We start from the raw sequence: 15,002 nt of genomic DNA, 5'->3' as shown, positions 1-15,002 counted from the left end.
CACATCATAACTGATATATCGTTATGACTATTTATATGTATTATTTATCTGTAGAAAGGATGTGATATTCATTAAGCAAATTTATCTAGATATTTCGTTTTCGTATCTAGGAAATGCATGCAATACGGATATTGTCTTAAAGTGTGTGTATATAATATTGGTCTCTAAATTGTGCTTTATATTTACTTATACAGTTAAGTAAATATTGATAAAGCAATATGAAAAAGACACAGGTCTGGTAATACCATTTTCGTGGAATTCCAATTTATGTACTCGAAAATGAATTATATAAGTGTGAATGCTGTTTAAATATTTCTTTAATTGCATACTGTCATGTTGTAAACTTGTATGTTGTACATTTATAAACTGTAGTTTTGCTCTTCATAGCATTATGGAGGAAATAAAAGTATATATAAAAGTATATATAGGAAAACTGCTGCGAAACAACGTAGACACAGATTTGTCATCAACATCAGTGATGCAATTGATCAAAGGAAACCCTTGAAAGAGCCTTTAACTCTGCTGGAAATGACAGCGAGTTGTGATGCGCGTATTGACAGTTTTGTGTGTGTAGCCATCACATGACTTGCAAGCTGTCGGAAAAAAAATCATTCCGCGCTTTTTTAAACTGAGAAACCATTTTGCGCTTTTTAACGGGGAAACTCAGCTGAGACAGCGACATGACAATGGCGGTTATTCTTTAAATCATGTAAAAAATGCATTATCGGTTTCATGCTAGCTCGCAGCTTGTCTGGAGGAAATACTGTATATGCCCATTGTGGGACCATCTGGTGTCTGGTCCCTTTAAAGCAGTTATGAAACGTTTTGGGTTAGGAAAAAGGTCAATGAGATAATGAAATTGTACCTGCTGTCGGTCCATAAGTTCAAGTTTTATCAGTTGTGTGTGTTTATTGGTTTGCTTCACATTTAAAAATGCATTATCGGTTTTGTTCTTCATAACGAATGAATATTTAAATATATGTAGGATAAAAATTCATGGAGTGCTAGACAATGTTCCATTTCGTAATCCATACATAAATATTTGCATAGCTAATCTTTTCAGCGATAGAAGTCACACTGACAAATAAATTGATACATTTGTTTGATAAGCTCAAAAGACATTAAATGTCCTCTGTTACTGTCATTACTCATGTAGGAAAAGGTATGAACTTTTTGGACAAACTTCACTTGCGGATCCAGGGATGGGGGCACCCGGCGCCCCCCCCCAAAAAAAAAATAAATAAAAAAAATAAAACAAAAATAAAAAATAAAAAATAAATAAAAAATAAAAGTAAAATACATTCGTTTACTTTATATGTTAATATCGGAGAAAATAATAATAAAATACGCTCGAAATGCACTATTTTGGACCAGAAATTGTTAAAAATTTCTGAGAGAGGGCCGAAAGTCAAAAGGTCCAAATCTAAGCCCCTCTTACGTCAATTTTGGAACCACCCCTGAACTTTTAAAGCATATAGGCCGCGATGTAAGCGTACATTTGGTGCATTTAAGGTTAACAGCTAGTACTTTTCGTCGATGTAAAATTCGTAAAAAATATCGATTAAGGTAATGTGCTATTCAGAGATCCAGCTGAAACTTTGATGTTCATGTTCAACAGTTTTAAAGACAGACTTTTTACATAATGGTTTGGGGTGATAAACTCCAAAAAAGGTTTTCAATTCATTTTACATTCATGCCATGCACATATCGAACAAAATAACTATTGAGAAACATAATTATTTTGCTTTTAGAACAGAACAGTAAACACAAATTTATTTCAGCAGAAACAAGGTTGTTATAGCCAGTGACCATTTAAGTTATTTATCATTTGAATGACGGTTTGCACTGAAATTCTTGCCAGAAGACATAAATAAATATACATGTATAAGCAGTACTATTCAGAAATAAATTATTTTGAGAGATACTAACTAGCAGTTCCGCTTTTGGCGATTATTGTTCGTATTTTCTCTTAAAAGGTGAATAGTATAAATATAAACGTAATCGCGATTCATTGAAATGGTAAACAGCTATCGCACGTGCCCTCAGGTCGATTGTTCTCAATCGGAAATACATTATACATACAGTCGAACCCCGTTGGCTCGGCGGGAATGTTTACAGTCAGTAAATAGAAATCGGTCCCTTACATCCACATCGAGCCAACGATAAATTCGAGCCAAGCGAGTTCGAGCCAACGGGTTCGACTGTACTTATATTTTTCCAAAACCTTTATTTAAATACTGTTTACATGAACAAAAATACAGCTAGAATTCTTATTGGCACTTTTTCTTAAATGGCATAAATATCGCCTGTTTTTCAAAGAAACGACTGGAAGCATTGTCGTAGGCTTGGTGTTTTTGTCGGCGTCGTTGTTATAACGGTACCAATTTAACCTTTGTCATAGCTCAAAAGCCTTTCCAGATATTCAAATGGAATTTGGTACATATGTTGCCAAAGGCAATTAGCACATCTATGTTTAATAGGTCAGCAACGCTGTCTTTAATAGTTAATGATATTACTCCGAAAAATAACAAAACAGACGGGCGTTGGTGTTCGCACAACGGCGCTCTTGTTTCGTTTAAGAAACATTAAACAGTATTTTATTCATCTATATTGGTGCGTTTTGCACTTAACTAGTGCGTTTTGTTTTGGCGAACTTCACCAGTTCCACTTTTTACCCCCGTGCGAAAGGGACATTTAGTTAAACCGAAGTACACCATATGCTTCGCTCTTTTAGATAAGTGTTTGTTTCAAGAGTTGATAATAGTTTTAAAATTATACATGCAGTCACTCCTTTTTAGGATGACAATGACGATCTTCAAGTCGTTTTGTAATGAAAAATTATACTTAAATGTTGATTATGCTATTATATACTAGGTACGACAGAGATGTTAACAATTCAGGGCAAAAGTTCCTTAAAAGAACAAATTAATACATCCTATACTTAATTATTACCTTTTGTATTTCATCTTATACGGATACTCGAATGGACACCTGGCTGCATTAAAATTTCATAAGTTGAAAGGGAATGTTGATCACTTTTTGAAACATCTTGAATGTTGCGAATGTCGTCAATGTCTTGAATGTTGCTAATGTCGTCAATATCTTGAATGTTGCAAATGTCGACAATGTCTTGAACGTCGTCAATGTCTCGAATGTTGCGAATGTCGTCAGTATCTTGAATGTTGCGAATATCTAGAATGTTGCGAATGTATTGAATGTCGTCAATATCTTGAATGTTGCGAATGTCTTGAATGTCGACAATATCTTGAATGTCGTCAATAACTTGAATGTTGCGAATGTCGTCAATATCTTGAATGTTGTTGCGAATCTTGTAAATATCTTGAATGTTGCGCATGTTTTTGTGAATGTCGTCAATATCTTTAATGTTGCGAATGTTGTTGTGAAAGTCGACAATATCTTGGATGTTGTGAATGTCGTCAATATCTTAAACGTTGCGAATGTCGTCTTGTCTTTAATGTAACAAATGTCATCAATATCTTGAATGGGAATGTCGTCAATATCTTGAATGTCGTAAATATCTTGAATGTTAATGCGAATGTCGTCAATATCTTGAATGTTGCGAATGTCTTCAATATCTTGAATGTTGCGAATGTCGTCAATATCTTGAATGTTGTTGCGAATGTCGTCAATATCTTTAATGTTGCGAATGTTGTCAATATCTTGAATGTTGCGAATGTCGTCAATATCTTGAATGTTGTTGCGAATGTCGTCATTATCTTGAATGTTGCGAATCTCGTCAATATCTTGAATGTTGCGAATGTCGTCAATATCTTGAATGTTGCGAATGTCTTCAATATCTTGAATGTTGCGAATGTCGTCAAAATCTTGAATGTTGTTGCGAATGTCGTCAATATATTAAATGTTGCGAATGTCGTCAATATCTTGAATGTTGCTAATGTCATAAATATCTTGAATGTTACGAATGTCGACAATGTCTTGAATATTGCGAATCTCGCGAAGGTGCTCTGAGCATACAAACTCGAATGTCGCAAATGTCGTTTATACCTATATTTGGATGTTGAATGCCGAAAGTCGTATGTTCATCCAGTTTCACACAGCAAGGAAATTAACCAAGTTTTTTTTTAAAAAAAGCCTAGCTTTGACATTAACATAAGTTGCGCACCGGGCGATACAAACCTATGCATATTATATATAGCGACGGAAGCGTTTTAATCTACATTCTATTTTTATAACCAAATCACTGTCTGTACCAGCCCACGTCAAGCCAATGTTGTGGTAAATAAAAAAATAGATCTAGATTTATTTTTTGTATTTTCAATGTTTAGATGGTACCATCTCCCAGGACCTGTTTGTATACACATAATAACATCCAGGTCACATGACCAATGTCAACTTTAGGTGAAAAGGAAAGAAAATGAAACTTGTTTAAACCGTTTAACCCGAGTTAGAGACGATAATTTATCTCTTTAATAGTTTCATACAAATACAAAGTACAGTTTAAAACAATAAATTGCAAACAAAATTCTTCCCCCCAGCGGATGTTCCTATTCATACTTGCAGATAAACCCATTGGCGAGTGACCCAAATCGCGCCATATCTAAGTACAAGCGCTATCTGAGCCCATGGCTCGCTTTGGGGCATCTATAAAAAGCGCATTCCTACGAAACTCGGGCATTTATCCTCCGACAATGCTCAGGAATTTTCTGGTAGCCCTCGTGGGCCTAACGGCAGCCCGAGGGGTCCAGGCAGCGGCCACGACCCCGGCACCAAGTAAGTACCACCCCTGGGGTTCTTATTGTATTTTTGCGATTGTTTATTAATATTTTGCGTTCATAACTAGATGCTTATAAATGTTTGTCTAACTTAATTGTACCCGTGTCTGTTATAAAAAAAATAAGGCAAATAGTAATATCGAGGAGAAACAAGCAAACCACAATACTCTTATTTTTTGCAATAGTTCAATTTTATACGCGCTATCAGAAGAATACTACAATGTCTAATGAGGTTATTGTTGCATAATTGTACTTGTATATATTTTGTTTGTGGTTAAAGTGATTGTTTACTTTCACGCGCATGTGGTCACATAAGGCAAGCAATATCATCGGGTGATAGTAAACAATAAGACGATATTCATTATTTATTTATTTATACGCTCTTAAATTGAAGAAATCTTAGTGTTTCTATAAAAGTTATTATCAATGAAAAATGCAACACTATCATTGTTATTCAAATGTAATTGCTATATTCTCCTTTCTATCAATATGTATATGGACATGTCGGTCTCCTAGAACTATACACATGGAGGCAATTAAATGGGAAAAAATACGTTTTATTTGAAAGATTCTGTTTATTTCTTACAGTCTTTATCTGCTTTTATGAATCAGTTGTTATATAACTTGGGTGTTTCCATTTGTGTGTGGGGCATTTTTTCAAGTTTTCTGTTCATTAATTTAACGTTCATCGATTCTGACGAATGCACCAAAAAATAGTTTCATAGAGTGAAAGGTAATGTATCGTTACAGAATGACAGAAGGATGCAATCTTAACAAATGTAGAGCAAGCGTCACTGCGATTGTAAAACGGTCCGTTAACTCTTCCCAATATCTTATTTGTACCACATGTAACCATAACAGAAGAAACACACGAGTGCCACAACAACATCCTAAAGAAAACGATTACTAGATTTTTTAGAATCTAACGAAACTATTACTTATTTAAAGATGCACTCTTACTCCCAAATATGATTCAACAAAATTAATACAATTGTTTTAATTTACCAAAAAGGCTGTACAAATGTCGAAAACAATGGCTCTTATGAAAAATACCGAGTTTAATTTGAAAGAAAGGTGCAGAAAACACGATATTTCTATCTTCTGAAACGATAGTAGATCACAGTATATCTTTTAGCATTCACCAATCATTTAATATTTCTGGGTTTTTAGCTATTAATTACACGGTTATAATCTTGTTATCAGTAAATAATATTTTCCATAAATGCATAATTTTGTAAGTAGTTAAAGTTTTATCACTCAAAACTTATCTTTGTTATACATGTGTATGTCTTGATTTTGAAAAAGATTGTCACTTTAACAATTCTGTTTCACAGACTGCGGATCGAACCCGGCCGATATTGTGTTCCTCCTCGACTCTTCCGGTTCCGTCGGGAGCACGAACTTCCAGAAACAGCTCGATTTTGTCTCACGCTTCGCGCAGACTTTCGACATCGGACCGCGCAATGTCGAAATCGGCATCGTCACGTTCGCGGCCACCCCGCACAACGAGTTCAATCTCAACACATACTCAACCAAACATGATCTGGTTGCAGCCATCCACAAAGTTGGGTAAGAAGCGTGAGTTCTTTCTTTGTAACCCGACCTGCTAATACTCCAAAACTGTTACGTCTATGAGCTTTAACGAATGAAAGGCCGTATTTGGTCGAAACAAGCTCTTGAGTCACAAAAACAACACAAATTGTTTCATTTTCTTTGAATTCAAGACTAGTGTCTTATTATTTATTTGGGGGCATTGCTTGCACTGATGCAGTTACATAGACTTTTATTTTTTTTCTCCCACCGCTCATAAGTAGATCCAAATATATGGCCATGCTGGAAATCCTTTTCTCCCACCCCTGATAAGTAGATAAATGAATGGCCATGCTGGAAATCCTTTTCTTACCCATTAGCAAAAATAAAAAAGTAGCCGTATGCAAAAATTAAATTAAAGACATTTTTGCTATATTTTATTTTAATGAGGTGGGAGAAAAAGCATCTACCATGGCCGTTCGGGTAAGATAAGTTCATCCCAACCCTCACGCAAGGTGTTTTGCGGAAATTCGGTAAACCTGGATTGCGCAAAACACCCTACACTCGGGTTGGGTTACACCTAACAGCTCGGCCATGGAAGATACGTATAATATCGTACAATTTTAAAGACCTCACCATTGGCTGCATTAGTATCAGATTGAACATGTATAGTTGTTGTTTTTTAAGGGGTGCAATGATTTAGGGGCCGCATTTCAGTATATTTCAAGCAAAACTCTGCATTTCATTTTTTGAATTACGAAAATTGTCAATTGTCAAAGGTCGCATAAACTATCAAAAGATACTTAAAAATACAAAAGATTACCAACAAATTATCTTTCGAACGCACCTTATCATAAAATTAAGATGCATAAGCCTTTTATTTATGTTTTTATCAACATATGTGACACGTATCACATGGGCGGTACTCGCAGTGACCTTGTCCTCAAGTGAATGCAATTATAAACATATATGACAGGCACCACAGGGGCGGTACTAGCACTGACCTTGACCTCAAGTAAATGTAATGATCAACATATATGACAGGTAACACACGGGCGGTACTAGCACTGACCTTGCCCTCAAGTAAATACAATTATCAACATATATGACAGGTATCACAGGGGCGGTACTAGCACTGACCTTCCCCTCAAGTAAATACAATTATCAACATATATGACAGGTATCACAGGGGCGGTACTAGCACTGACCTTGCCCTCAAGTAAATACAATTATCAACATATATGACAGGTATCACAGGGGCGGTACTAGCACTGACCTTGCCCTCAAGTAAATACAATTATCAACATATATGACAGGTATCACAGGGGCGGTACTAGCACTGACCTTCCCCTCAAGTGAATGCAATTATAAACATATATGACAGGCACCACAGGGGCGGTACTAGCACTGACCTTATCCTGAAGTAAATGTAATGTTAACATATATGACAGGTAACACACGAGCGGTACTAGCACTGACCTTGTCCTCAAGTAAATACAATTATAAACATATATGACAGGCACCACAGGGGCGGTACTAGCACTGACCTTGTCCTCAAGTAAATACAATTATAAACATATATGACAGGTATCACAGGGGCGGTACTAGCACTGACCTTGTCCTCAAGTAAATACAATTATAAACATATATGACAGGCACCACAGGGGCGGTACTAGCACTGACCTTGCCCTCAAGTAAATGCAATAATCAACATATATGACAGGTATCACACGGACGGTACTAGCACTGACCTTGCCCTCAAGTAAATGCAATAATCAACATATATGACAGGTATCACACGGACGGTACTAGCACTGACCTTGCCCTCAAGTAAATGCAATAATCAACATATATGACAGGTATCACACGGACGGTACTATCACTGACACTGCCCTCAAGTAAATGCAATAATCAACATATATGACAGGTATCACACGGACGGTACCAGCACTGACCTTGCCCTCAAGTAAATGCAATAATCAACATATATGACAGGTATCACACGGACGGTACTAGCACTGACCTTGCCCTCAAGTAAATGCAATAATCAACATATATGACAGGTATCACACGGACGGTACTAGCACTGACCTTGCCCTTAAGTAAATGCAATAATCAACATATATGACAGGTATCACACGGACGGTACTAGCACTGACCTTCCCCTCAAGTGAATGCAATTATCAACATATTTGACACGTATCACACGGGCGGTACTATCACTGACACTGCCCTAAAGTAAATGCAATAATCAACATATATGACAGGTATCACACGGACGGTACTAGCACTGACCTTCCCCTCAAGTGAATGCAATTATCAACATATTTGACACGTATCACACGGGCGGTACTATCACTGACACTGCCCTAAAGTAAATGCAATAATCAACATATATGACAGGTATCACACGGGCGGTACTAGGACTGACCTTGCCCTCAAGTAAATGCAATTATCAACATACATGACAGGTATCACACGGACGGTACTAGCACTGACCTTGCCTTCAAGTAAATGCAATAGTCAACATATGTGACACGTACCACAGGGGCGGTACTAGCACTGACCTTCCCTTCAAGTAAATGCAATAATCACATATATGACAGGTATCACACGGGCGGTACTAGCACTGACCTTCCCCTCAAGTAAATGCAATAATCAACATATATGGCAGGTATCACACGGGCGGTACTAGCACTGACCTTGATCTCAAGTACATGCAATTATCAACATATTTGACAGGTATCACACGGGCGGTACTCGCACTGACCTTGCCCTCAAGTACGTGGAGGCGAACAGTTTCACCGAAGCCGCCGGCGACAGAGCAGGAGTCGCAAACATCCTCATTGTAATGACAGACGGCAAGTCGAACGTGCCGGCAGAAACCGTCAAAGAGTCTGCTCATATACACAGCAATCTTAATGCTAAGGTAGGAAGACCTTTAAAGGCATTTCTTGTTGTTTTGTGTATTTTGCTTTAACAACAATAAGGTATTGGCTACTGTAATGTCCCCGGTAGTTTCCGACATTGCTTTGAATCTGAACTAATGTGTAATTCACACATTATATTTACCTTCGTTTAAGTTTTGGTCAGTTTCAATTATAGTTTTTATTCAAAAACTAGGCCCATATGGGCATCAGTTTCACAAACAAAATACTCAATGCATAAACATAGCATTGCATGATTAACATACAAGCGAACACATGTATGCACAAATACATTGTTTTTGTTAATTAAGGAAACATCCGATGCATTATGAAATTATATTTTACCGTACTATAATGGAAAAGTCAATTGGGTCAAACTGGGCTAAATGGCCCCGACGGGTCCCACAGCTTCAAATACGAGTGCATGACTGGGTGGCTTACATGGTTTACCTTTCTAGATGAAATTCAGCCATTTGTTAGTGAAAAGAGATTATTGTTTGCCAGACATCAAGGTTATATGTTAACGTTATATGTCACTGTGTGTATACCACGTGATAAATTACGTCATAAATGCTACGTCGGAAGGCAATATTTTGATTTGAAAAAAATACTTTAAACAAAGATAACTTCACTATTCACCATTTTAAATGAAACATAGCGCAGTCTACGCCGATTACAGAGCCCTGCCTTTGGTCTTTTACCAGAGTTTGATTGAGAGTTTAGTTTCATTAAACACTTCGGCAAACCTTTTCACAATACGGCCGTCTGACGTAGCACTGTCAAAACATGATTTTGGAAACAGGTTTGTCGAAGTGTTTGATGAAACTAATGACTTTACCAAATTTCGGTCATAAAACAAATGCAGGGCTCTTTAAGAGGCATAGACTGCCCTTTGTTTCATTTAAAATATAATTTAAGTCTTCATTTTAAGCAAAATGTTGCCTTCCGACATAGCATATATGACGTAATTTATCACGTGGTTTACACACACTGTATGTGCATGCACTCGTATTTGAAGTTGTGTAAGTCTGGGCCATTTAGCAGCAGCTACATGCTTATACATTATATAGTTACGATGGAATTTAAAAGTGAACTTACTATTGAGTATAAATAACCGTTAAGTGTTCTGACAAAATTGTAACTCATCTAGGTGACCTTACTTTTAACCTTGTATGAATTGAAGACCGAGTTGTTTAGACAAGATAATGTTACTAAGGAAAGTTTCACTAACATCCTGAATAAAACTTCCGACACTTTACGGATTACTGATATCAAAAGTTTAGATTATAAACATTTTAAAAGATTAATAAATGAGTATCAAAGACTTTTAACCACTTGAATATCATTTGAGACCTGTTTTATCACACAAGATCCTCTTGGTGTTCCTGTTTATAGATTCATGAACGTGCTTGTTGAACACGTACGGTATCTTTTGGAACGCGGCCATATTTTGTTACAAAATATTTCTTTCTCTTTTAAAACCGTTCGTTTGACTTGTATGAATAATGACGGAAATGATAATAAAGAAGAAGGAGGAGAAGAAGAAGAAGAAGAAGAAGAAGAAGAAGAAGAAGAAGAAGAAGAAGAAGAAGAAGAAGAAGAAGAAGAAGAGGAAGAACAAGAAGAACAAGAACAAGAACTAGAACAAGAATGATACTAAAACTAATTCTCATACTAATAATAACAATAAAAAATATATTAAAAAAAAATAAAAAATAAATAAAAAAATATAATAATAATAATAATAATAATAATAATAATAATAATAATAATAATAATAATTATAATAATAATAATAATAATGATGATGATGATGATGATGATGATGATGATGATTATATGGAGCACAGAAATGGTTTTGTTTAACATCAAATATTTTATTGTTCACCATTCAAAGAACATTGATTTAAGATATTTCATAAATATTATAATTTTAACCCTTATGTCGAGATATGCATTTTTCAAACGATTGCTTCCATAGAGACCTGCATATGTGAAAAGATGATAAATGATAATTCAAGATTTTTTTGTAACCCTGTGTTTCGCATGCTCTTAATCTGTCTTTAAAATGATATTTATTGTAAATGTACGTGAAGTTAGCGGCCTAGCGGCGTGAAGTTAGCGGCCTAGCGGCGTGAAGTTGGCGGCCTAATTATTTTTTCTATTTCCAAGTTATTGTTAATGCGTTTTTATTTAAAACAATGATAAATCAAGGTTTTTTATTCATACAGTTACATAGCGGCCTTAAATTGTTATCTATTCAGAACATTTTTCTTTACCTTTTATTCTAAAACAATTTTAAATTAACTGTTTTATGCACGAATTATCACTCTGAAGCGTTTATCAACTTTTTTTTCAAAAAAGTCGATTAAGAACTTCAGCGACCTAGCGGCATAGCGGCGTGAAATTAGCGGCCTAGCGGCCTAGCGGCCTAAATTGAATCCTATTTCAAAGCATGTATACAAGCATTTTCTTCTAAAACAATGACATTTTAACTGTTTTTATGCTCAAATTAACACATTGAAGCGATTATCAACAGTTTTTTTTTCCAAAACGTCGATAAAGCAGTCAGCTAATTCAAAGCATTAAACATGCCTGTTCTTCTAAAACAATGATGTATTTACTGTTTTAATGCACACATTATCACTCTGAAGCGTTTTTCTTTTTTTTCCAAAAAAGTCGATCGAGCACTTCAGCGGCCTAGCGGCGTGAAGTTAGCGGCCTGGCGGCCTAGCGGCCTAGCGGCCTAGCGGCCTAAAATGTTTTCCTATTTCAAAGCATGTATACATTCATTTTCTTCTAAAACAATGACATATTAGCTGTTTGAATGCACAAATTAACACTTTGAAGCTATTAGCGATAATCAACATATTTTTTTTCAAAAAAGTCGATTGAGCAGTCAGCTATTTCAAAGCATTAAAAATGCCTGATCTTCTTAATCAATGATATATTTACTGTTTTTATGCACAAATTATCACTCTGAAGCGTTTTTCAACTTTTTTCAAAAAGGTCGATCGAGCACTTCAGCGGCCTAGCGGCCTAGCGGCGTGAAGTTAGCGGCCTGGCGGCCTAGCGGCCTAAAATGGTATCCTATTTCAAAGCATGTATACAAGCATTTTTTCTAAAACAATGACATATTAGCTGTTTTTATGCACAAATTAACACTTTGAAGCTATTAACGATTATCATCATTTTTTTTTAAAGCGTCGATAAAGCAGTCAGCTATTTCAAAGCATTAAACATGCCTGATCTTCTAAAACAATGATATATATTTACTGTTTTATGCACAAATTATCACTATAAAGCGGGGTTTTTTTCAAAAAAGTCGATCGAGCACTTAAGCGGCCTAGCGGCCTAGCGGTGTGAAGTTAGCGGCCTGGCGGCCTGGCGGCCTAAAAGTGCTCGATCGACTTTTTTGGATTTTTTTTAAAAAACGCTTCAGAGTGATAATGTGTGCATAAAAACAGTAAATACATCATTGTTTTACAAGAACAGGCATGTTTAATGCTTTGAATTAGCTGACTGCTTTATCGACGTTTTGGGAAAAAACTGTTGATAATCGCTTCAATGTGTTAATTTGTGCATAAAAACAGTTAAAATGTCATTGTTTTAGAAGAAAATTCATGTATATATTCTTTGAAATAGGATTCAATTTAGGCCGCTAGGCCGCTAATTTCACGCCGCTATGCCGCTAGGTCGCTGAAGTGCTAGATCGACTTTTTTGAAAAAAAGTTGAAAAACGCTTCAGAGTGATAATTTGTGCATAAAACAGTTAATTTAAAATTGTTTTAGAATAAAGGTAAAGATAAATATTCTGAATAGATAACAATTTAAGGCCGCTATGTAACTATATGAATAAAAAACCTTGATTTATCATTGTTTAAAAAAAACGCATTAACAATTGCTTGGAAATAATTAGGCCGCCAGGCCGCTAGACCGCTAGGCCGCTAACTTCACGCAGCTAGGCCGCTAGGCCGCCAGACCGCTAACTTCACGCCGCTAGGCCGCCAGGCCGCTAACTTCACGCCGCTAGGCCGCTAACTTCACGCCGCTAGGCCGCTAATTTCACGCCGCTAGGCCGCTAGGCCGCTAATTTCACGTACATGTGGTGTAAACATATTTTATTTCATGAAAAGGGTACAAAAGGCAACGTATATTTTACACAAAATTTAAGAATTTGATCTGAAGGTAAAAAGCTTATAAAGATCTTCTTCGGCTACTTCAATAACTCAAACTGCAAGTACTCGCCGATCGGGATAGGTATTAATTGCACATGTCCGTCTAGACATTTATGAATGAAAAAAACAACGTATGGTTTATCAAATATCAGATTACAAAATTAAATGTATATATGTTATACAGTCATATACATAACATATTGAAACGGATAAAAACGAAGGCAGAGCGTATATAATGTTTATTTCCGAAAAATATCTTACCAAAGTTGATTATTTGTTTTAGATTTTCGCGATCGGTATCGGGTCCGGCGTGGACAAGGCGGAGTTGCAGACGATCGCCACGAACAGCCAGCACGTGTTCAATGTGAGCAGCTTCGACGCCCTCAACACCCTACAGGCCGAGCTGAAAAAGACAGCGTGCAGAAGTAATATTTTATTCAAATTAATACGTGAACACAGAATGCTTATCAATGTTAGATTTATGTTTCATATATCAATATAAGAACCAACTTTTTATATGGATGTTCGGGAAGCTTAAAGCTGCACTATCACAGATTGAACGTTTTGACAACTTTTTTAAATTTTTATCTTGGGACGAGCCAATTTATGCGAAAATGCATGGAAACAAGTGACATAAAACTGCTGACAAAAAATCAGATCGAAGATATTCACATTTGAGTTAAAAAATGATGTTTTATGAACTTTTCTAAAAACCTTTAGTAACGCTTTTAGCCATAAAACATCAATTTTTGAACAAATATATGAAAACCTGCGATCTTAGCTTTTGCCAGCTGTCTTTTATCACTGGTTTTCTCATTCCAAAAAAAGTTGTGAAAACGGTAAATCTGTGAGAGTGCAGCTTTAAGATGTTGTTCCAATAAAATAAGTAAAATCTGTACTCCTTACCATACCACCCCGTCTTTGAGGCGGTTTGATTTATCACCTCTGTAACAGTAACATTTTACTTTTACAAAATTATTTCTGTGAAACATCAACATGGCTCTGAATTAGACCAGCTTGCTTATGGAAAAGGCTGCATTTTTTTCCGACGGATTTTCTTTTATTTATTATAATGAACCTGAAGTAGTATACATTGTGATGCTTGCCTCCATTGCTGCCTTGTACTTCAATGTATTGAACGTGTGACTAGGTCTGAAAGTATGATTTTATTACATTATTATCATGCTTTAATATTACGTTGTTTAAATAACTGTTTCAGCCCTGTGTCACTACAAGGGCCTGTATTACCGACAGGGCGAGTCCTGGTATGACGGATGTGGACTCCAGTGCCGCTGTGAGGACGCCCTGAACCACTACTACCAGTGCACGGACAGGTAAACATGGACACCCAACCATGATGGCAATGATTGTTTAACCATCGTAAAATATCTATTAAGTAGTAAACGGGATGATATTCGGAAAAACATGTAGACATCGTTTGAACTTTAGTCGAACCCCGTTTGGTCGAACTCGCTTAGCTCGAATTCCTCGTTGGCTCGAACTGGATGTAAAGGACCGATTTCATTAAACTGAAGGTAAGCAATACCGTGCGTTCGAGCCAACGGGGATCTATTGTAGTCGTATATTACGATGGACACGACCATGACCTTACA

At 36.3% G+C, this 15,002-nt stretch overlaps 1 protein-coding gene across 1 annotated transcript; it reads left to right on the top strand.

Annotated features, from left to right (window-relative positions):
• Positions 1-4,604: 4,604 nt before the first annotated feature.
• On the top strand, positions 4,605-14,553 carry LOC128221693 (cartilage matrix protein-like). The gene is made up of 5 exons (XM_052930293.1): positions 4,605-4,752; positions 6,089-6,323; positions 9,027-9,213; positions 13,673-13,814; positions 14,540-14,553. Exons 1-5 carry the CDS (start codon positions 4,605-4,607, stop codon positions 14,551-14,553), a joined length of 726 nt encoding a protein of 241 aa, XP_052786253.1.
• The last annotated feature ends 449 nt before the right edge of the window (positions 14,554-15,002 follow it).

Source organism: Mya arenaria, chromosome 16, assembly GCF_026914265.1.
Source record: "Mya arenaria isolate MELC-2E11 chromosome 16, ASM2691426v1".
Lineage (NCBI taxonomy): Eukaryota > Metazoa > Mollusca > Bivalvia > Myida > Myidae > Mya > Mya arenaria.
The sequence above is the reverse complement of the archived record's forward strand: the minus strand, read 5'-3'. Positions and strand labels throughout refer to the sequence as shown.

What these genes read in the sequence shown, in the direction of transcription:
- LOC128221693 (XM_052930293.1), top strand. Translation starts at nt 4,605, where the DNA reads ATGGCTCGCTTTGGGGCATCTATAAAAAGCGCATTCCTACGAAACTCG. An exon ending in GCAGCCATCCACAAAGTTGG is followed by an intron (nt 6,324 to 9,026) that starts GTAAGAAGCGTG and finishes CATATTTGACAG; the next exon opens with GTATCACACGGGCGGTACTC. An exon ending in ACAGCAATCTTAATGCTAAG is followed by an intron (nt 9,214 to 13,672) that starts GTAGGAAGACCT and finishes TATTTGTTTTAG; the next exon opens with ATTTTCGCGATCGGTATCGG.